This window comes from Saccostrea cucullata, unplaced genomic scaffold (assembly GCF_032062105.1).
Source record: "Saccostrea cucullata isolate Sc308-1 unplaced genomic scaffold, CSIRO_AGI_Scuc_v1 ctg1325, whole genome shotgun sequence".
Classification (NCBI taxonomy): domain Eukaryota; kingdom Metazoa; phylum Mollusca; class Bivalvia; order Ostreida; family Ostreidae; genus Saccostrea; species Saccostrea cuccullata.
In genome coordinates, this window is record NW_026925063.1 from 217,359 (window position 1) to 241,842 (window position 24,484).

Genomic DNA, 24,484 nt, shown 5'->3' on the forward strand with positions numbered 1-24,484 from the left:
CACAAATAGACATCTGTTACAGATTACACACGGATTAGTAAGAGGCTTTAGGAAGGGAAATCTAGAAATATGCCACAAATTAATTATATTTTTTATTGTTCAAAACAATTTATGTAAATTGCCTCACCATGCAAGAGGCATGTCGGAATGTTGTTTGACGACGCGGTCGCTTTGCCCGTAGACATCCATCACTTACAATTTAATGCGCTATTGTTGGATGACGTATTATCCCCAGGGGGGATCTCGCATCTTTTTCCAATCTCTCTCTCTGACTTCCGTGCGCATGCGTTCATTTTCCCGGGGCGTTGGCTGTACAAGTAGACAAAACTTTTATTACAGACAATCGCATCTAATTTGCAAAGTTTGTAAGTGGTTGCAGAAAAACCAACATCAATCAAAATGTCCGGAGAATGGCAGCACGGATTGTTTGGATGCTTTGACAACTTTGGTCTGTGTTTAATGTCCTATTTTGTACCGTGTTATCAATTCGGAAAGAATGCAGAGTCGGTGGGAGAATCGTGCCTACTGTGTGGTGTAGCTCTCCTAGTACCTCTAGTAGATATCTGGGCCGCTATCAGCATCCGAGGAAAAATCAGGGAATCTAAGGGAATTCAAGGGAGCTTAATGGGAGACTTGTTGACTTGGTGCTTCTGTCCCTTGTGTGCTCTAGTCCAGGAAGCTCAGGAAATCCAGGGCATGAGCCCCCAGTCCATCGCCCGGGAGTAGGGGGGACGCGCGCCTGTGACAGTGAATGAATGATATTTCTTAAAAAGTTCTAGTTTGTGAACAAATGGAGGATTATTCACATTTATCGATCAGATTGTAGTGAAAGTTTTCTGTAGCGTTGCTTGAGGTTGACAGTAATATTCTTGCCATGTGCAGAGATGGATGTGTGGCCTGCAAATTAGGGTCAGGGGCACCCACGGGATGATAAGATGTGAAATAACGAGTAGAAAGATTATAATGTATTGAAATTGCATGCCTTAACTTTGCTTTTATCAATTTATAAATAACTTTAATATCTTTGTCAGTAGTTCATGTATATGTGTTCCTTTTATATACGTATATTTGTAAGATTATCATCAGTAATAAATACTATCGTTACTTTATATCTTATTCTTAATTATTAATCAAAATGAAGGGCTAATTATTCTGATTTTCGTACGTTTTTTATCTTATGTGTTTATTTTCTTTTGTTTTGACTGATTTTTATTATTATTTTTGAACAAATAATATTTATATTCGTGTATATGAAAAATTGATAAAAACGACGAATACGCGACTATATTCTTTAATAACGAGGATCAAGCCACTTAACACTTCAGTTTGTCGTTTTGAGCCGTATATATATCTTGTCAGTTCCGGACTACAACCCTTCCTCTAGTGTTTCCTATTCATATTTACATATACTGCAAAATGCTCTTATTTGAAGTACAAAAAAACATGTCATATTCTACAAGTCACTGAAAAGCACTTACGAAGACGTACATGTACGTGAAAATGAATTGCACTAGGGCTTGTGGTGAATTAAAACTTCCAAAAAATTACTTAAAAAAGAATTTCATAACTATAACTGCAGGATGTACTGATAAAATCCGCGGCCCCAGGGTTCACACAGCAGTCTCTCCCGAAGGATATCTAAAGCACTGTCACTGTTAAAATCGTTCTCAAAGGCGATGTGTACTGTACCCTGAGGTTAAAATGGAACACTAAATGTGTTTTCGATTTATGTTATATCGTGTTGTAAATTTTGAATTTTCTAGGGGAAGATGTTATCATGTAAATTTTGCATTTACATCCCCTTAGAAAATTGAAAATTTACAACATTTTTAATAGAAAACTCAAAATCAACAGGATTAATTTTGAATAATTTTGATACAAGTTATATCTTTAAAAAAATATATAGGTTTCTGTCATTATTTCTAAAAATATATAAGTACAGAAAAAATTCTCTTGGTTCATCAAATTTCAGCGAATGAGGGCAATTCCCAGTTAACCTTGGACTTTCAGTAAGGCGCGGTATTCTCGACGTTACATAATTAGCTTCTGAAAATTACACAGCTTTCCTTCACTGTTGAAATAAACAAAGGATAGAAATTCGGCCGAATGTCAACTAGTATAGAAAATAACCAAGTAAAAGTTCTCGCACGGCACAAAGGCGAGGCTTAAGTTGTCTCATCGTTTTTAACAACAATTTAAAGTTCCTGATTTTTATACGCCCGTCTTAAGACGGGACGTATTATGTTATAGGCTTCGTGTCCGTCCGTCTGTCCGTCTGTCTGTTAGCTTTTTCGTTTCCGGCTCATAACTTTAATACTACTAGGTCTAGGATTATCAAACTTTGTCATCTGATGCATCTTGGGTAGAAGGTGTGTCGCGCACAAAAAGTAGGTCGCTCTGATCTTTATTTAAGAAGTTATAGCCAAATATGGAAAAATCCTTTCCGGCCCATAGCTAGAAAACCATAAGACCTACAATCATCAAACTTGGCCAGTTTATGCATCTTAGGTATAAGGTGTGTCGCGACCTATTTCAAGGTCACTGTGACCTTTAATTTAAGTGAATTTAAAAAAAAAAAAGTGTCTTTTTACTATTCATTTACACATTCCAAATAATGTAAGAGTATTGCACTGTCCTTATTAAAAAAGTGTTAAATCAAGAAAATACTTTTTTTTTTAAGCATATACTTGACAGCAATCTATAACAAATATAATGTATGTCAGAGAAATCCTGCCTCTCCCATGAGTGTAATTATCAAGCACTGGTCAAGAAGAATTTTGATAACAGAAAATTGCATGTCAAATTAGAGAGAAATTAATGGGTTTGAGTGCGAGGAGCTAACATTGGTGTTATCTATATCCCTTGAGTATTGGGCAAATGGGTAAGCCTGTTTGATTAAAAATAGCTCTTGTTGACTAGCTTAAGTTTTAAAATGAATTTGATGAAAAGTAATTAAAACTAATTTGATATTGCATAATAGACTAATCTGATATGTAATATTATTAATTTAAAAACTAATTTTTTGGGGTGGGGTGGAATCAGCATGTCCATATGAATTACATATTAAAAAATTAAATCTCAACCAAAAAAAAAATCTTTGAGTATTTTATTAAAAATATATAGTGCAGACCCATTCATCTCTTGGTAGTAAAATATATAAGCATCCAGTTAAAGATTAATTAATGAGTTCAATGTAGGAAGGCTAGCTGTCTCAGTCGCTCTGATTAAGCAGTGACCTGTACCCTCTGTACCCTTTGGGGATTAGACAGAAGAACTGCTGGTCAGTTTATAACATATGTCATTTGATGGCCAGCCTTTTCTTTTCAAAACTAATTTGGTATAGATTAAGTTGTTAAGACTAATTTGATGATGGGCATTTGACAAGGTCTAACACAACCAGCACAGAAATCTATCAGTGATGTAATATTTATTATAATTGATGCCTACATCACAGGGGATGGATAAATATTTTAAGGAATGGAAAAATCATCGAAATCTTAGAATCAAGGTTGATGTGATTTTTTTGCACCTAAACTGTTCAAGAAAATTGTAATTTTTTGACGGGCGTATCATGCTGTGGCGTGACACTTTATTTTTACTTCTTAACCAATGAGAATCCATTCGCCATTTGACAGACGCTTATTACGTTGCGCCGAGCAAGCCACGCCTTGCTGAAAGTCCAAGCTTACATGAGAACTTTACAACAACAAAGTAAACAATATCGTCCGATGGACCCAGTAAAGCTCGTATATACATGTACTGTGGTATAAAGTCGGGTAGATTTATTATGTAAATTCAATAGGGAACACTTTTCACAGGCATAATCTACAATCGGAAATCCTCGGATGACTCCGCTACGCTCCATTCAAACCTCGAGGTTATGTGTGAGGTACGAGTCATCCGAGGAACTCCGAGTGCATAATCAATGGACAATATTAAACCTCATATCATTCCGATACAGTATGACTTTTTAAAGGGGGGGGGGGGGTAGATAAAAAAAATGCCTCCTGAAAATCTCAAAATTGTTGATCACGAAAAAGCAATCAACCTAGAAAAAAATCTTTCTTTAGCTTTAGTGACAAACGTGGTTGCAACTGATTTCACAATAAGGTTGGGCGCATATATTATTCTAGTAATACCTGCAACATTGCATGACACAAAAGGCGGATACAGCAACAGAGGGGGTCCAGATCACCCATCCGTCCTCTTGAGAACCCCAAAAGACACGAGCAAAAGATGTGGAATGTGAAAGAGCCTAAACGATCATATACCCCCCCCCCCTTCACAGACGTCCGAATCCGCTTAGACACATATCACAGTTATATAAAAGTAAAATAAAAGTTAAATGATGATAATCTTTTCCCAGACTTTCCATTACCTATTCATTACTCTGCAGGCGGGGCTCTAGTTTTCGTGGGGGTGGGTGGGGATTAGGGTGTGTGTGATTTTTAATACTGCATATGTAAATCTGACTTTCCATACCATTTCCACATAGTTCCGCGTTTCGAGGAGGGGTCCACGTCTTCTAGGGAGTGGGTGGGTTCCAAGGTCACTTTTGCTTTGTTTAGTACATACATTTAATAAATCTGCAAATTCCAATGGGTGGGTGGGGGGGGGGGGACCCCGACCCGCCTTTTAAGTCCGCGCATGCTCTGACATGTACGATGTAGCATCGGTTTACAAGGTTGACAACTAGCCCCCCCCCCCCCCCCCCAAAAAAAAAACGAGAAAAAAAAATCTTTTTTTCGCGGAACTTTCTCTTTCCGAGAAAAATATTTTTTATGCCTTAAATTGTATGCATTTAACCAAGGACAAAAAGTCGAACCTACTGAATAAAGAATGAATCTCCATAAATAGGTAGAAGAAGGACAGGGTCCCTCTTTGATACCTCTCATCTTATACTGACATGTATTACTTCAATTACTGAGGGCTCTCGATAGGGAAATTAGAAAATTACTGAATATGATTACACATAGACAGTCAAAATTTACACACAACAGGTTATTATAGAACTGCCTGATTGAAAGACAGAGTAAGAAATAGTCAAACTGGAGAAAACCATAGATATAATATTTATGATACACAGATTAATTTATCATCGGTAAATCAGGGCAATGCAAGCCTTTTGTTGGAATATCAAGAGAGTATATTACAAATAATTCTTCGATTTCACTATTGAATATTCATTTTTTATTTATCTGGTAAATAAGTAGCTTTTTTCATCTAGACATTTAGAATGATACTAAGTTATATATACTTTTCCTCTCTTTTAATCATGTTTATAGATACTTACACTTTTAAAATACATGTAACTCATGAGAAAATGGTCTTCCTCTTTAGATTGATTGAAATTATTGTATAATTTTCTCCTATTCACTTAATCTCTTTCCCCCAATTATTATTTTTCAAGGTTTCAATTTCTTTTGACAATTCGCGGGTAAATACTGCTAAACCACGTGGATCCAGTTTGTTTACGCATTGCTAAGAGGATAGAAACAAGCATGCGCAATAATTTATTTACATCCGGGATTATCGCGCGAGATTAAACAAGCACCCGAAGAAGAAGGGACGAAAGTAAAAATAGGAGGAACTTATTTCGAAAATTGTTGTGTCCCCAAAAGTTAATAATGTGATTTTGTGATGGGATAACATTACATTAGTTATGTGAATAGTTTGTTATTCATTTTCGTCTAGTGTTTTGTGTTGTTTCGTGTTTTTTGTGACAATATTCTTTTGGTACCCCCGGGTGCAAGCCGGTCTTGCAAAATAAACCCGGAATGAAATTCGCATTTCGTTTGTTTTTCGTTGTGATATGCTGGTCATATGCGCAGAATGTTGTTAATGGTAAGTTGAAATGAATGACGACATAATGTACACTTTAATCAGAGACATGTAAAAATTTTCAGAGAGAAATGAACAACAGGGCCCCAGAGTGACAGTCGATGCTGTACAGGAGGATAGTTCGAAATAACCACGTTATCAATTAAAAAAAAACCCAGCATATTTAATGTGTCAAGCAGTGGCTGTCAGTGAGGCACTTTCCTTGCTGTATTATGTATACATGACACTTCAAATATCAAAATTATCAAAAATCCTTGAGATGTAAGCTTTTTTTTTTTTTTGAGAAATGAAGAGGGAGGTATAGTTGTATATTTTTTTTCTTCTATGGTTAGAAAAAGGCTATTTAACTATAGGTGTATTAATTCAAATGTTAGCATCCCATTTGGGCCTTAATCAGTGTTAATTAAAGGGAATGAAATTACCTATTAGAATAGACTTGCAGATACTTTAGAATATACTAAGATTTCCATGCTTATGAAATGGTAAAAATTATGAAACACATAGCCTGGCAACCAATTCTATGGACACTTTTTTTTTTTTAAGAATTCTGAGGCATATGTCAAACCAATGAGGCTTAAAATACAGTTTTTTTCCATAATTTCTTTTTTTGATTTTTTAAATCTTTTTACATTTAGGGAAGAAGCTTGTTATTTCAGCTGTTTATACTTTTAATTACATGAGTCCTTTTATACTCTTTACTAAAAAAATGTTGATTTTTTTTTTTGAATTTTCTCTAAAGTATTTAAATCATTTGTAAATCATCATATGGTAAATATACATGCAGTTGTTTCAGTTTTAATTTATTTAATATATTGGGAAAAAAACTAAAACATCAGCTGGAAGGGTAAACCAAACATGCTGTAAATAAATTTCTATTTGCCAAAACTTTATGTTGACACATAATTGTCTTAGACTTTGCTCTTCATTCTCACATTAATTTTTTAAATATATTAATATTTATACACATTGATTAATTATTAAGATAGCAAGAATCCAATATATATTTACAGGCACATGATTTTAGTCCAGAACTTGATAGAAAACATAGATTAAATAAAGAGAAACTTATTCATTTAAATCTAAATGCTGCAAATATATTTTATAATTTATAAGATTTTTTTACTCTCTATTTCCATGTCCCTACCTGTGGAATCAAGATCTTTATTACATTAATTTTGCTTTTTTTTTTTTAGGTCAATGTAATTGTGCCACGGATTGTGCGACTAACTGTGCGGCTGGAACCCACTATGACTCAGGATCTTGTGTGACCTGTCCTCAGGGACACTAGTAAGTCTTTACATACCGGTACTCTAACTCTATCAATTGTACTTCAACCACTGGGGGTGGGAGGGGGGAGAGGTTGAAGTTATAGGGATTGGGAACACCCAGGAAAATAGAATGAATGTTGGAGTCAGTGCTGTATTTTACTACATGTATTATCCTTTGTGTGAAATAGATAGGATGTGAATGAACTGAAGGATAATAATTTATTTTTTGTTTCATTTTATTTCAATTCACTAAGTATGACACTTTTTGTTATGAGTTCACTTCAGGAGTGATATTGAAATCCAGATTTTTGTAATGTTATAAATTGAAAGTAACTGAAATGACAGTATCCACATTTTATCATGTTCAAATGTTATTATAGGTTTAAAAAAAAACATGATTTGTTAGTGATCTTTTATAATTTGATTGATTTCTGTAAATTCATATCAGTAGCAGCATCTGACAAATAAATGAATTGTACATAATTCCATTATCACTTTAACATTAAAAGTAAAAATGAATATTGAAATGAGTACACATGTACCAGTATTTCATAATTTCAATGAAACATGGACAACATTTGCTTTTTAAGATTCCTGGAGAAGTGCCAGTAGAATATAAAAAGTCAGTCTATCCAATTTACTTATCCATTATTTATTTTAAACTTCAGGTTCTGTGAATGTTGTTTGGTAGAAAAATTAAGTGTTAATTGTATATATTTACCAATGCACTGTAAGAAATTTAAAAGTCCCAGACATTTCAACATTTTATGTGCATCTGGATTGCAGATTACTGTAATGCCAGAAAAAAAGACTATTTATTTTATGTTTCAGATATTTGTGATATAGCTAAAATTTTTGTCATCATAATGGTTTAAAGAAGCTAAAACTCAGTGATATTTTCCCAAGCATACAGTATTGCACATTTCAAATATACATGTAATTGCATGAATATAAGCAATAATTCATGATATAAATATGAGAAAATTAAACCTATAAAGAACAAAATTTCATATATACTCAAATCTTAACTGGTCTGGCCAAATTTTTTTAAATTCATTAAGTAATTTACCAAATATTTCCTTTACCAAAGTTTGACCCAAGCTCGGATTACTTGTGACCTTCATCTTCTTTTCAACATTTGACAGACAAGGCAGTAGAATATTAAAGATTGCATGTTGCCAGTCTTTTGAAGGAATAAGATTTTTCACTTTAATTACTTAGAAATCTTCACCTAGGTTGCTATTCAAATATTGTATATCTTCAAGGTAAACAGATCTTTGACTTTTATGGAGATAATTTATGTTGTGAAAACATTTGACGTCAGCTTTAGCCCAGCCTTTTACTTAAGGTGTTGTATAAGTAAAGACCCCTGGTATTTGAAACATTATAAAATGACAGAGTTATACTGTTAAAAAGTTCTAATGCGTAGAATACACAAGACAAATTTTCAATAATTGAGTAAGTAGAAGGGTCAGATTTCAGAATTTTGTATCGCCCAGGGATTTTAAACCCATAAACTGCATATTGAGAAGCATGCTTAATCTATAAAATATCCATGCAATGTGAGAATTGTACATTGTGTCCCTATTGATATGTATTATTTAATTTATTGATTGGTGTGTATCAAAGAACAATATTTCAAATGTCATTTTATCAATAAAGGGTTTAAAAATAAGAGGAATAAAAGTTTATGCAAATATCTGATTTATTTAGGAGAGGGGTTTTATTTAGAATTCATTAATATATTAAAATATTTTCCCACATGCACAGATAATTTTTTTTAATTGGTTCATCAGAAGTTGCTAAAACTTAAAAAGTCTTATGTTTATATAGATACATGTAGTTCGACATTTATGAATTTTTATACATATAAAATTATTAATATGCAATCAGAATTTAGCTGAAAGAGAAAGAAAGAGAGAGACAGAGCACGCACTGTATCAGATTCTGTAGTAAACTATATATTTAATTATTGATTTATCATTACAGCATTAATAACTCTCATGTAGTACATACTTCTATACTTGTACTTATGCTGTGTTGAATTAATTATTAACATTCACTCAGCAAACAAACATTTATATTTGCAAAAATGCAAAAGAAATCAATGACATGAACTAAAAGAAACATTTATAGTGATCAGGATACTGTAAAGCAACTTTTATTCACGACAACTTTATATCACAATTTACAGGGGATATACTTGCCTGCGACGATTAATTTTCACAATTATAAGCCTGATCTGTTGTTGCAATTGTAATAGACACAGAGACTTTAAGAATTGGTTTGCGGTGAGAAATATTTTTGATGATGAGGCTCTCGCAAATTTCTCAAAAAATTTCTCGCACATGAATAAAAGTTGGTTTACAGTATATTATCATTGCAACATTTTTTATTTAAATGAAATAATTTGTTCATCCAAAAATAAACAAAGGATTTACTTCAATTACTTCAGAATATCATCACAGCTCAAAATCTTTTCTGAAAAGATACTGGAAGTTGATTAGGGGTAGGGGGATAAAATAAATGCCCTGTTCACCTGTAAAGTTTAATTCAAATTGAATGTTGCTGCAAAACAAATTTTAAAGGCATTTACAGCATTTTTTTATTTTTATTTAATGTGAAAAAGTTAGGAGGAGGAAATAAAAAAAAAAAAAATTAAAATTTATTTATTGTGCATTAAATTACTTTGCATTACACTGAGTACAAAGGGGAAAATACAACCTTTAATTGTTTATTTCATCATCTACCAGTTGGGGGCAGTGATATAAATCTTTTGATGTTCAAATTTTTAAAAAAAAAAACAATTTTTTAACTCTCTTTGAATAAAATTTTGTTTTTAATGTGTGTTGTAATGGTAAATATAATATAGTCATATAAAAGTAATAATTCCTTTCATGACAGTGGTCAGATATACTAGAACTTAAACTATTTCTTAGTGAAAAACAAAGGAAAATGATGTTAATCACTGTGGTATGAACATTTGTAGGATCTTCTCTGCACAAGGTGACATGATTAGAAAATGATGTCAGAATAGCCTCACTGATAAGTTAAATCCAGAAATAAATTTTAAATTCGCATTACTTTTACTTCACATTACTTTGCAACTGTCGCATTTTATTGTGTGAATGGGTGAAACGTTTAGTTGGCATTAGTAAATTACATTAAACCAAGCTTTAGTGCTTTGATTATTTTACCTTGCATAAAGCCATTGAATGTTAAAATTAGATTTTATGAAATAAAAATAAAAAAAGTCATGAATCAAGTGAAAAGTAATTAAAATTTATTTATTTCATTAAATTACTTTGCATTAAGTTCACCAGGGAATCAAATTTACTTAATTTGAATAAAATTTTGATGCTTTTGTAATGGTAAAATTAAGTCATATGTCTCATGACAGTGGTCAGATCTCTCTCTCTCTCTCTCTCTCTCTCTCTCTCTCTCTCTCTCTCTCTCTCTATATAAGGTGACATGATTAGAAAATGATGTCAGAATAGCCTCACTGATAAGTTAAATCCAGAAATAAATTTTAAATTCGCATTACTTTTACTTCACATTAGCTGTCGATTGTGTGAACGAAGTTTAGTTGGCATTAGTTTAATTTGATTATTTTACCTTGCATAAAGCCATTGAATGTTAAAATTAGATTTTATGAAATAGTCATGAATCAAGTGAAAAGTATCAAATATTTCATCTATTTCTTCTCAGTTAAGTTCACCAGGGAATAAGTCATACATAAGGATTCAAAGTAACTTGGGCTTCTCTCTCTCTCTCTCTCTATATATATATATATATTGTATGGTAAAGACTTGTAACTGTGGAGTGGGAGTTGTTACTTATTTGTCAATTTTATCAGGGATCAGAGCATTTACAGTGTATGTAGGCTTAAGGTAGCTCTGCCTTAGACACTTAGTTTTATGCATACACTCCATTAAGACTTGTTACTTGTTTGTCATTTTATCGGGGATCAAATCACACACATACACTGTAGTGTAGGCAGGCTTAAGGTAGCTCGAACACTTTTAACTTTAAAGAATACAATTAAAGTGAGACTTACTTATTTTACAGTTGTCCTGGAGGAGCCAGTCCCAAAACAGCATGCCCGGGAGGAAAGTACATGGACACAACGGGAAGTGACCAGCTCTCCGACTGTAAGGTGAGTAAACTCGAAACGGGGGAATGACAGAATAAGATGGTACATTATGAAAAACATATAGCTTCATTTTTTATGGACTTAGCATAAAAGGATAGCTAGTCTTCTCTTTTTATTGCATTAAATTTTACTAAAAAAATCCTAAAGATGTTATAATTTAATTGTTAGTGTTTTTATATAGAACTTATGGATGCTAAGGTTACAGAAATTCATACTTCTCAGATTTTGTGGGCAAAAATACCCTTTTGCATGTAATTCTTGTATGTCTTTCATAACGTATCATCATACTTGTAGATTGTGCTCATAATTAAATTCTTCTTCCTAATTATTATTATCTTAATGGTTGTTAGTTTCATCAGCATCTTTTAAGCAAATATTTATTCAACTCTACAGGAATTGTTTTACTTAAACACCGTATAAGTGGAAATTTTAAGCGAGAAGTAATTTTAGCAATTTTAAAATGTTAACTAAAGAAGCTATTACAAGTAATACACAATTAATTTTTAGCGATATTCAATTTTAGCAATGTCAGCACTCTAGCTAGTGATGCCAAAATTAAATCCTCGCTAAAAATTCTACTTATACGATAATTTTTTTTTATTTTTGACTCTGATGTTAAAAAAAGAAAGTGAATCAAAGTAATGACAAAAAATTTAGAACATATCTTTTTTGCAACATACTTCAAATCAAATGTTACTAAGAATGGATGTGAGGTTTACCTAGGGCCCATTTTAAGAGCATCTCTTAGGAGTCATTTTCCTTTACAAAAATGTTTTTGTTGCAATTGGTTCAATTCTTGCAAAAATATGCAACAATTATTCCTTTTAATAGACAATGTATTTTAACTCAAAAAATCCCCAATATTACTTGTTTAAGTTACATGAGCGATACACATTTGAGCTAAGTACATGTATGTCAATGGTAACAGTCTATCCATTGTATATACTGCTTGTGTGATAGAAGCAAATGTTGTGACAAATTGATTTCAATTCTCATCCTTTATGGATCCTCCTTTATTAAATGCAATACTTAGTTTCCCATTATGTGGATCTGTAGTCCAGTCAAGGATGCTGAATTTGCATGTGATAGATATAAATCTTGGTCTCTGGTCTCCCTAGTATTCACCATCAGATATTGGAAATCTGATCAGGGGGGACATTGATAGAAAGGTCAGATGCTTTTAACAGATTTAAGAAGAGAATACCAAGGCTCCAGTAATGGGAATTGCAAGCACCCAAAGCTATCTCCCTGTTGACATATGAAATGAAAAATTCTGGGTTTTAGTACAGAAGTCGATCAGTAGAACTAGTCATTTTAATTCATGCATACTGTAGCAAATTTTATGGTTAATATAGCAGTTTTTGACATTCATATTGTGGACAGCTGTGCAGAAAAATTTTATTAATACGTAGAATTCAATACTTATGCCTGTACATGTATTTACATTATTTTATTGATTTCATGGCAAATTGATAAAATGCTGCTTATTTGATAAATAAATCATCACTGTTTGCCTGATACACACTGCTCTTAGATAGCAACACTGAGAGAGCAATCATGACTGTTCAGTGTGAGGGTGACTTTTGATATTGGTTTAGGATGTTACATTGTATTGCAATCAAAGTTTGTAACTTCAAAGTAAAAATCATGACTAAAAAAACCATTTTGACTTCTCCTTTTAGAAAAAAGTGCATTGATGTCAAGTAACTTCATGTAAATATGGACCATAATATCATGGCTTATAATTCTATAATCAGTTCAATATTTATATGAATGGTGTTTTCATCTATTGCAAATATGAACATTAACATTATTTTTTTTTTGAAAATTGATATAGTAATATACAATTTTGCAAACAAAAAAATTCCAGGTGAGGTGTCTTTTTCAAAGTTACATGCTCATATTGCTTTAAACAATAATAATTTGCCATAAATTCTTTAAAAGTATAATAATAATGATCCTTTCAATTTCTTATGATTTCAAGAAAATATCAGGATACACAGTTTGTTATAACCGCATATAATATTTTATATTCTTGTTTCATTTTCATTTTAACATTGTGTTTTGAGCTACATGTATGAAGGGTGAGCAACTTGTTTTCTCTGTGTATTTAATAATTACTATTTGTAGCAATGTGCAGCTATTGTTTTTGACTTCCAAAAGAGACCTGTTATGATTACCGGTAAGAGCACTGGTACATGTACAATTGAAAATTTTTTCAAAATAAAAATATTGTCTCCTTCATTACTTTACAGACATGTGTGGCAGGAAAGTACAGCAGTGCAGGGTCAACGACATGCCTCAACTGTCCCGCTGGAAAATCCTGTGGGGCGGGGACAGAGACCCCCTCAAACTGTAATGCTGGTGAATACTCCCTACTGGGAGCCTCTAGCTGCACGCCCTGCCCTATAGGCTCCATGTGTACCGCCACTGATCAGGGTCCAACACTGTGTACAGAAGGATTTTACACATCTTCAACTGGTAAGTTTTAAAAGTAGATTAAATGTATAAAAAGTACAATTTGTAAAAGTCATATCAACAAAGGGGCCAGTACATGTACCTGATTTTACTTGACTAATTGTATATAATGATCAATAAAATAAAGTAAAACATCAAGGTTCCCCAATAATAGTGATAAAAAGAATCAAAATGCTGTATGAATCATTAAAAATGTAAACTGATAAAATAGTCTTTAAGTGTCTTTGAACACTTATGTGCTGTCACTATATATTTACTATTTTTACAGGCCAACAATCCTGTACAAAATGTCCAGCAGGAAGTGAGTGTCCAAACAGAGGGACACCTGTCCAGTGCACTGCTGGTCACTACTCTGCGGAGGGGTCAGGGGTCTGTGAAGCTTGTCCCCCAGGATTCTACAGCTCAGCTGCAGGTAAGTCAGAAGGGGGGGGGGGCAGAGTTCACTGAAAAGAAAAACATACATGTATTCTGTTTAATCTTACTAAATGTACTAAATATTTGAAGCAATGATACGATATCATGTTTCACTACATGAAAAGGTGATTCGTAATTTCAACATGATTCATAATGATTTGGAGCAATAGTTGTTTTTAATTAAACTTTCTAAATTAAAAAATGTTCTTTTCCAATTTTTTTTCAATATTTCAAATTAAATTTTCATTCTCATATTCATCTGATCATTTGAACTTATCTGGTTACTGTAATTTTTCACATACATTTAGGTGCTAGTGTTTGTTCGTCATGCCCAGAGGGAAGTTCTTGTGCTGGTAACGGAACTTCTACCCCAACACCTTGTGCAGCAGGATATGTAGCCCCAGCCGAGTCCAGTACCTGTACTCAATGTGCCTCAAGTAGGTTATCTTGATGTAGAATTAATCATTGTTTATTCCTTTGATATTGAATTATAGATGATAACATCATTTAAAAATTATTTGTTTTATTTTTTTAAAAATTATGAAATTTTTAAAATTCAAAACATCCTTTCAAAAACTATGCAAAAATTATCAAATGAAAAATTCTATTCTTTTGAAAAGCTACCATCCTATACCTAGAAGCTTTTTGTGCAAGATCTGAAACAAAAGTTCTCCTGCTGGTAAAGCTTTAAAGATGTTATATATTTTTTCATATAAAAGGAAAATTCTATAATTTTCTCCTAGATATGAATTGCTATAAATCTAAAGCACCTTGTGATTTTGTCATAACTTGTTTTTACACTAGCTTTTCATTTAAAAATTATTTGTTTATGAAAATTATGAAATTTTTAAAATTTTAGTGTCTTCAGATGAAATTAAAATGAAATGTGCAATATTTGTTTCCCATTAGGTCCACACCAACTGACTGTGGCAGTGGAGAATATGCAATTCTTGGAAATGGAACCTGTACCCGCTGTCCCAGGGGAAGTTACTGTCCCACAAAGACCGCAGCACCTCTGGCTTGTTCCTCCAGTATGTGTTGTCTTTCTACTTAATAGTGTTTAAGAAAAGCAAAACTCTTGTTATAAGTGAAAAAAAACTATCTACATGTTAAATACAGAAAAATTGTAAAACAATTTTTAATTTTGAGTTGTGTTCTGTGGCTAATTTTCTTCGAAAAGAAATATATATGAACATTTCATATGAGTCTAAAGAGTATTTCTGTTTCGTGTTATTAGCCCAGTATTCAGGCGAGGGGGCTACATCATGTACTGACTGCCCCGTGGGTCACTCCTGTCCGACCCCAGACGCCACCCCGGTCCAGTGTGATCCAGGCCAGTACAGTGCTGCCGGAGGTAAGCAAAGGGTTAACAGAGAGCAATGCATGTACAAGTTAATTCTGTAGCATTAGAGTACATTGAAGTTGACATCTTACAAAAGCATGAATTATTTCAAAACCAGCAGATACCACAATATGGACTTAAAAAACACGGATTCATATTTTGGAGGCTTTTGCATGGATAACAATGCCTGAATTTGTGAATACCGCAAAGAAATCATAAATTTTACAACATACAACACATTATTGTGTAGCACTAATTCCTGAATATGCCAACAACTCCCTACCCCATGATTGTGTTTTAAAATTTTGAATGCACCAATTTATGTACTTATAGTATATATATATAAATGATTGATTTATTTCCCTGTGTTTTCAGTGATCACCTGTACAGACTGCGCAGCAGGGAAGTTCTGCCCTAATCCCTCGGCAGCTGAGACTGACTGTCCTGATGGATTCTGGTCCTCCACAAAACAAACGTCCTGTACCCAGTGTCCTAACGGGAAATACTGCTCCAAAACAGCCGAGACTGCGTGTCCTAGTGGTACCTACTCCCTGGGGATGGCTACAGCCTGCTCCTACTGTCCCGCTGGTAGGTCTCTTATGTGGTGTCGTAGAACAGCTGTTAGTAACTCAAAATCGGTCCATGGTTTATTTATCATTGTGTTTCAGCACCATACTACAAGTATATATAGCTTTCTAGGTTGGTGATATGGAAAAAATTCCTTAGATATTTTTGTTAGTTTATACATGGTATGCATTTTCTTGACAAATTGAAAGTTTTTGTTAAAGGTCTACCACACTTGATTTGTTGTACCAAGTAAAAGTAATAAAATATTTTCATTCAAATTAGGATATGAATGCACAAACCCTGCTGCCTCTCCTAATGCCTGTAATCCTGGAGAATATAACATCAATGGATCAACATCTGCCTGTACTATCTGTCCAGGAGGGTCAATGTGCCCTGTGACCACTGCTGCCCCAACACCTTGTGCTGCAGGTAACTTTCCTTCTAGTACTCGGGTTAGAGACAAACATATTGAGTGCTAAATGCAATAATAGCATATTTGAATTATTTTCTTATCATATTAAAAATTTGTAAGGTATATGTATTAGGCTTTCAAATTTTCTGAACATAGTCCAGCTCATCATATCTTCAATTTGGAGATCTGGTTAATAGAATCAGGTTTGTTTAAATGTATTACGTTGTGGTGGATCTGATTATTGTCTGATTCCAGAGTATATACATGTATTTTGCATTCATTATTTTATTGAAGCAATTAACTAGTGATTCATACAATTTATTATTTTGAGAATCACACCATACATGTTTACAATGTTAGGTTTCCTGAGTGGTACTGGACAAAGAGAGTGTATTCAGTGTCCAGCTGGGTATGCTTGTCCAGATAATACTGACCCCACCAAGAACTACGCCTGTCATGCTGGATCCTACTCTATTGCTGGACAAATGGACTGCACTGTGTGTCCCGCTGGAAAATACTGCCCCAGTACAAGGTAAGTCATTTTGAGTCATTGTATATTTCTGTAAGTGATTGACTTTGAACTCAAATTTTAGATTTTCATTTCTGTCTTAAAAAACATTATTTGTGGAATAGAAATAGAACAGTGTAAATATTTAAAATCACATTTTGCACAGCACAAATGACCTTAAAAAATAAATTTTTTGTTATCCAATACATGTATCTTTTAAACAAAAACATGAAAGAAAATTCAATTTTTTTTAGCTCCTCCAATGAGATTCCTTGTCCGGGAGGAACGTACTCCACTGGTAACAGCTCTTCCTGTACTAAGTGTACCCCTGGGGAGGTGTGTCCTAATGCAGATGGGACAGGAATCCAGACCTGTCTTCCTGGGACGTACTCTGTAGCGGGGTCAGCGGCCTGTGTGGACTGTCCGGCTGGGTCGGCCTGTCCTTCCACCAACTCCTCCCAACAGATACAGTGTCTCCCGGGGACGTACTCACTGACAAAAGCTACGGAATGTACACCCTGTCCTGCTGGATTGTAAGTGTTGAGCATATGTAGAGACCAATATTCTGAAAAGAAAACATATACCGTATAGCGGGTTATTTTAGAGGGGTGCTAATTATGGATTATTTTGGCGTTTTGATGATAGTTTGCTAAAATTTTTATTGCTAAAATAGTTAGTATGCATCTTAATGTCCATCTGCAAAGAGCTGAAACCTGCGTCTTCTAAAATAAATTACGTCAAAATTATTGGCATAACTTTGAGCAGCAAGATGCCAAATTTTACACGCGTCAAGAAAACCCGCTATACGGTATCTTAATTTGCTGAAAATTAAAATATTGTATTTGTGGAAGTTCTAAAGAAGTTTGCTCTGCCTGTCCTCTTGTAATCCAGCAAAACGGAGGTTCAAGAGACTGTAGGGCAGTGAAACCACCATTTGTCAAGGTTTTTGATTTCATGAATATTACAACTTGTCTTTCTTTCAGTGCATGTCCGATGACAAACCAGGCCACCCAGGTTCCCTGTCAGGATGGGACTTATTCTGTGGGTAACCAGACTGCCTGTATCAGCTGTCCATCTGGCTATGAATGTCCAGACTCCTCCACCAACAGCACGTAAGTATCAGCTAGGGTTTATTTTTATCGAGCATAAGACTATTTAGTTAACATTTTGAACAGGGTAGAAAAGTTTTTATTATTGAATGCATTTAAAATATTGATCTTATGGTGCATGTTTATTGATGTAACTAGATGAAAGACTCTGTTATAAATTCTTTTTTGCATGATTGAATCTTTCTCTTCTAAAACAAAATAAACCTAAGGGAATAAGTAATAGCTTTGTCACAATGGACTTTAATTTTTTCAGCACTGCCTGTCAGCCAGGCTACTACTCTCTGGGAGGCCAGAAGACGTGCACCATGTGTGATGAGGGCTACAGGTGCCCCAATACCTACGAGGGTCAGACAGTGTGTCCCCCAGGGTTCTACAGCGCAGCCGCCTCCACCAACTGTACCGGATGTGAACCAGGGTACTACTGCCCTGAACCAGAACGTAAGAAATTAGGAATAATTGCTGCATGGTACAAGTTACTGTGTGTGTACTTAAAACTTTCATAGTTTAGTGGCTTTGGCACAGACGAGGATGTGCTAATTCATGAATACAGTGAAGAACTCATTTATAAGTAGAATATATGGCATGAACGTGTGTAGCGCTAATTCATGATCATGCCAACAACTCTATTTGATTGCGCTAAATTTTGAATACTTCAAATTATGTACACGCACAGTATCTTACTGATTAAACTAGGCTAAAAATGCAGAAAGGACATCCGAAAATGTACTTACATTAATATAAATTTTTAGTTTGTCATTTTTTTTTCCACAAAAAATTGCTGAAATATTCTACAATACAAAATGACATAGCAAATATAAAATAAAATGAAATGACTATGTTTTTGTAATGCCAAATTAAAAGTTTGCTCTTTTCTATTTGTCCTCTATCTGTTTACAGAAACCAGGAGAGCAGAGTGTCCCCCTGGATACTACTCTAACGGTGGTGCCATCTACTGCACTCCATGTTATGCTGGTTACACCTGTTCTATGGGGTCCACTAACGCCACCCCTGCTGCTGACATCTGCCAGGCTGGGGGATGGTGTGATGGCAAGAACTTCTTCCGTTGTCCAGCTGGAACATACAATCCTCATAATGGATCCATTGACTCCACTGCTTGTGTCCTCTGTCCTCCAGGTAATGTCATTTAACCTCTTATTTCCACTAATTTACCTGTAATTTGGGTTCGTTTTCAATGTTGAATTCAACCTTTTTAATTGAATATTTAGCAAACTTTTGCTGCTCTTACCAAATAAATACGTTAAAAAAAAACACAATTCAACTTTACAAATTGCTTTTTTTATATTTTATATGCAGCCTGTTTGATTTTTCAGACAACAGGGTCCTATTACACTTATCAGTATCTATGACATCAACCTTTATATTGTAGGATACTACTGCCCTGGTCCAGGTGATACCTCCTACACACAGTACCCCTGTCCTAAAGGCCATTATTGTCTTGAGGGAACCACAGTCAGTACACAGTACCCTTGTCCTGGAGGCTCATATAATCCTGATGACAATTCCACCAGTGAAACTGCTTGTCAGCCTTGTCCATCCGCAAAATACTGCCCCAAAGGCACCACAGACACAGGGGTGGACTGCCCCCGGGGATTCTACTGTACTGGGGGACAATCCTCAGGCTTCCAGCATCCCTGTCCAGTGGGGACATACGGCCCAGATCTTGGATTTGACAGTAAGTTATTTTTCAGAAATTTTTTTTGAAGAAGAGGATCATATTTTACTTATATTTTAAGGACTTTTTTTAACTGTAAAAAGAATGAATATGAAAAAAATATGTTTGTTTTTTGTTAATGCAGTCCAATTATTGATACTGGGCTATTGGAAGAATACCTGTTGAAAAATTCTGCAGGAAAACAGTTGGTTATGTTATAATATAAAGAAATTTCACTGTATAACAAAATCAATAGTTTATAATATATATCTCTTCTGTTTTCAGATGAGACACAGTGTATCCCCTGTCCTGCTGGATTTTACTGCCCTGGGGGTACAGAGTCCCAGCCCACTACTGCCCCCACCCCATGTGAGCCTGGTACCTACAACCCTGACGCTAACACAGGCCACCCACTCAACTGTCACAAGTGTGACATTGGCTTCGCTTGTCCTGAGATCAACCACACAGCTTCTGTTGTTCCATGCAAAGCAGGTAAAAAGACATATTCTGGGGTCTTTGTTTGACTTCAAGCAAATGTGGTTAGCTTAGTTGTTGACATTGCTCAGATAATTTTAGAGGGAAGAGGAAACTTGGTTCATTACGTGATCAAAAAACATTTCTCTGAAGAATTTTCAGCAAATAAAACAAGTCTCTCAAATGTTAAAGATAGAATGCATCTAATGTAGGAATGATAGTAAAATTTTACTACATGTACTTGTAACATGGATGTTCTGTTTTAGGTTACTACTGTCCCCTGGGAACTATAGCAGATGACCAGTACCCCTGTATCCCCGGGACCTACAGTGATAAAACTAACCTCTCATCAGCTGATCAGTGTGATGCTTGTCCAGAGGGAAAATACTGTGAATGGGGAACAAGTAAGGGCCAGTTCTGTTAATTATAAACAACTAATTAATAAATGGAGAAAATTATGAGTTGTAGGGATCAAGAAAGTTAAGACAAAAACATCCAAGCTATACAGGGGTAGATAATTGAAATGGGGCACATGCATGTGAAAAAAAAAGCATCTTGGCTATTGAAATATTTGTTATTTTCAAAACAGGATAAGATTTCTTTAAATTTCATAAAAGTGCTAAAAGTAGATACATGTAATAAGTAAATAATTAGTTGATATTAAAAATGCATATTATTTTATTTTTAGACAATTCCACCAATCCTCCAAAACCCTGCTGGCCTGGATTCTACTGTCCACTTCAGTCTCCCTCCCCAGAGAAGTTCCCCTGCCCCGCGGGGACATACTCAGACCGGGCAGATCTGTATGAGGCATCTCAGTGCTACACCTGTCCCCAGGGTTACTACTGTGAAGGTAAAATATATTTTAACAGACAATTGAAATGACATATTTTGATACCATGATATATTTTTAAGCATAAATGAAAGTTCTTTTTCGCTGCGAAATATAACCCTGATATTAAAACTGAACTCCTACCCTTTTAATTTTACAGGGAGGGGGGTTCAAAATATTATGGCCATATAATATTGACCCCCCCCCTCCCTGTAAAATTAAATGGGCCTGGATTTTATGGCCATAATATTCTCCCTCCCCAGAGAAATTTAAAGGACAGGGGAGTTGATATTTTATGGCCATAATATTTTGAACCCAGATCTGTAAAATTAAAAGGGCATCTCAATATTTTATGGCCATATACATGTCCCCAGGGTTCAATATTTTATAGGGGGGTTCAATATTTCGCAGCGATATTCTGAACCCGGATTCAAAATATTGTGGGGTTCAATATATTATATGACACCGGGCAACAACACAGGAAGAGAGCTACTTACTAGAAACAGCCAAAGTTTATTATATCCAGTTGATAAATCATTTTTTATGACAAATTTATGACTCACTAATTATGACTTTAGTATAAGCATGTACTCCATTTTAGATATGTTTGCTGTGAACTTCTTTTCATGTTTAAAGAAGTTTCAAATAAATTCTTAGTTCTTAATAAATTGTTTATCATGTATTCAAGGTGGAGCCAGCAGCACATCTGGTATCTGTCCAAGAGGTTTTTACTGTCCAAATGGCACCAAGGCAGGAACTGAGTATGGTTGTCCTAATGGAACCTACAATGATGTAGAGGGACTGTATGAAGAGGCCCAGTGTAAAAATTGCTGGCAAGGTAGAGTGGGATGCTATTTGATTAAAATTTATGAAATATTCATTTAAAAAGATCATGAGATTTGAAATATTTTATCATATATTCAGATGCTTTTTGCCTATTGTATTTTTTATTTTTGTTCCTTCAGTGTGAATTATGAGCAAGAATTGTTCAGTTTTTCTTCAGCTTTTCATTTTTTTTTGTCTCCTCCAGGTCACTATTGTGAGTTTTCAGTCTCAGCCCCAGTACAATGTAAAGCTGGTACCTACATGCCATATGGATTTAACCGAACAAGTAATAATCTTGTTGGACCAGGTATCTATTGCTTTAATTCTCTTTTTAAAACCAAGTCAATGACTATGGAAACTTTGATTTATTTCACTTGAAATGTTAGCAGTCCTCTCTTAATTCAAAATGTTGTGCATTTTAAGGCCAACCTGCTAAAAGACAGTTTGAATGTATCACCTGTCCTGGTGGATTCTCTTGTCCAATAGGGACAATACATCCCTACGACTGTACTGTGGGTTTCTATTCCAAACCGGGACAAGAAATCTGTGAAACTTGTAGAATAGGGTTAGTATATGGTGAAATGGGACAAAGAGAAGTGTAAAGTTGTATTTAAACATTTAAGATTTTAAGCCATTTTTTCATTTTTTTTTGAAAGATTTTCATGTACAATTCTAGATGTAGAATAATTGTTTTTTTGAATTTATATAATCTTTCATACACAGAATTATTTTGAAAAGCCCTGCACTTGATATTTATAGACATTATTGTGACAACTCGTCCACCTCAGAAGATGCAATGGTCAACACAAAGAAATGTCCACCTGGTCGATACTGTCTGGCTGGACTGACCAAGGAACCTGATGCTACTGACTGTTCTGTTGGAAGATACTGTCCAGAAGGTAAGCTTATTGAACTGTAATAGACCATTATGCTTTCATCATACATGTATTGGAAGGAGTCTATTTGGTAAAATTTAAATTTTTTACAGGAATTTAATCATGCAGAAAAAAATCCATTGAGAGCAAAATTTGGAAATAAATTTTTATGCCATTTCTGTAAAAATATTCAATAGTAAAGTGTTACAATTCTATTTCTACCACTCTCATCATATCATTTATAAATTTAACCAGGAACTGTGGAAGAGCTGAAGTGTCCAGTGGGAACAATTCGTCGCACTACGAATGCTCATGATGTTGACACCCACTGTGAGCCCTGCCCCGCCGGTTACTATTGTCTGGAGGGGTCGTTTACAGAGACAGGGCCATGTGAAACAGGATATTACTGCCCCACCAACTTTACCAATCCATACGGTGTTCATCCTCCTACAATTGGTGCCTATGGAGCTAGACAGGTAAAATCTAAAGCCATTGTCATTCAAGATGTCAATTTTTGCTAGTGATTCCATATGTTTTTTAATTCAATAATATGTCCCAGAAATCACAGACTTGTTTGTTTCTTTATGGTGCATGTAAAGTATTTTTCTGAAGGCATTCTTGTAAAAACATAAATACATTTGATAAAATTTTCCGAACCTTTTCTGTCACAGGTGCCCTGCCCAGAAGGAACCTACACCAGTGTGACGGCCACACCAGATGTGGGTAGTTGTCAGACCTGTCCAGCTGGCTACTACTGCCCCCTGGCCTCCAGCTCACCCACTGACTGCCCCCGAGGATCATACTGTGTGGCTGGGTCCTCCAAACCAGAACCCTGCCCCATTGGCAGATATGGAAATACATCATGTAAGCCAGGAAAATTAAGACAAAAAAAATGAGATGCAGATTGTTTGTTTTTTTTTTGTTTGTTTTTTTTTTTTTTTTTACAAATTCATATATTTTGTGGTTCACAATTAAATGTGATGTCAAAGAATTTGTAATTATTAATAAGTAAACAATTTAAAATTTTAAAAAAATATATATAGAGAGAAGTTAAATAGGATAGTGAAAACTATATGGAAACTTGTGTGTTTACTATGAACAATGTGTCTATAAGAACTTTATTTTATTTTTATCCTGTACTTTTTCAGTGTTGACTGCTCTGACTGAGTGCCCCCAGTGTGACCCTGGCTGGTATTGTGATGCCCCGGGTCTCCTACAGCCCCGCTCACCCTGTGACCCAGGATATCTCTGCTACTTGGGGGCCTCCACTTCAGCTCCTACAGATGGGGTGACAGGAGAGCTTTGTCCCAGAGGAGGATTCTGTGTGTCGGGTAGGAGGGAGAAAATAAAATATGATAACCTCTTGTATGAAATTTCTGATTATTACTAATGCTATCTTGTAAGATTCAGTATTTCTTACTTTTCATATTGTTGAGAGTTGTTTGAAAAAAAAGAGACATGCTTTTCCATTATGATGTAATTGAATGTGTTGGCTTTCTATTAAACTCTCCTATTTTTAAGGATCTTATGTGGCTGAACCATGTCCTCTGGGAACCTACAGCAATGTATCAGGAGCTGTGAACAACTACGAATGTTTTGATTGTGATGCTGGGTACTACTGCTCCTCAGTGGCTGGTGGGGCACCCACAGGGGCATGCTGGGGAGGATATTATTACAGTAAAACACGGTTATAGCGAAGTCCTGGGGACATGTG

At 34.8% G+C, this 24,484-nt stretch overlaps 2 protein-coding genes across 2 annotated transcripts; both read left to right on the forward strand.

The window, feature by feature from the left end:
• The first annotated feature begins 280 nt into the window (after positions 1-280).
• Positions 281-1,109, forward strand: LOC134267988 (uncharacterized). Its single transcript, XM_062750197.1, has one exon. The coding sequence runs from the start codon at positions 400-402 to the stop codon at positions 724-726; it is 327 nt and encodes a 108-aa protein (XP_062606181.1). The 5' UTR covers positions 281-399; the 3' UTR covers positions 727-1,109.
• Positions 1,110-5,547: 4,438 nt separating this feature from the next.
• LOC134267979 (neurogenic locus notch homolog protein 1-like) lies at positions 5,548-24,464 on the forward strand. Its single transcript, XM_062750185.1, has 27 exons — positions 5,548-5,844; positions 7,035-7,128; positions 11,178-11,265; positions 13,518-13,743; positions 14,009-14,152; positions 14,463-14,595; positions 15,064-15,185; positions 15,392-15,508; positions 15,872-16,084; positions 16,346-16,492; positions 16,836-17,007; positions 17,238-17,516; positions 17,967-18,095; positions 18,346-18,530; positions 18,990-19,226; positions 19,480-19,785; positions 20,050-20,256; positions 20,505-20,642; positions 20,927-21,091; positions 21,759-21,908; positions 22,101-22,202; positions 22,319-22,460; positions 22,655-22,794; positions 23,026-23,246; positions 23,442-23,634; positions 23,919-24,101; positions 24,292-24,464. The coding sequence occupies exons 1-27, from the start codon at positions 5,778-5,780 to the stop codon at positions 24,462-24,464; spliced, it is 4,473 nt and encodes a 1,490-aa protein (XP_062606169.1). The 5' UTR covers positions 5,548-5,777.
• Positions 24,465-24,484: the final 20 nt, after the last annotated feature.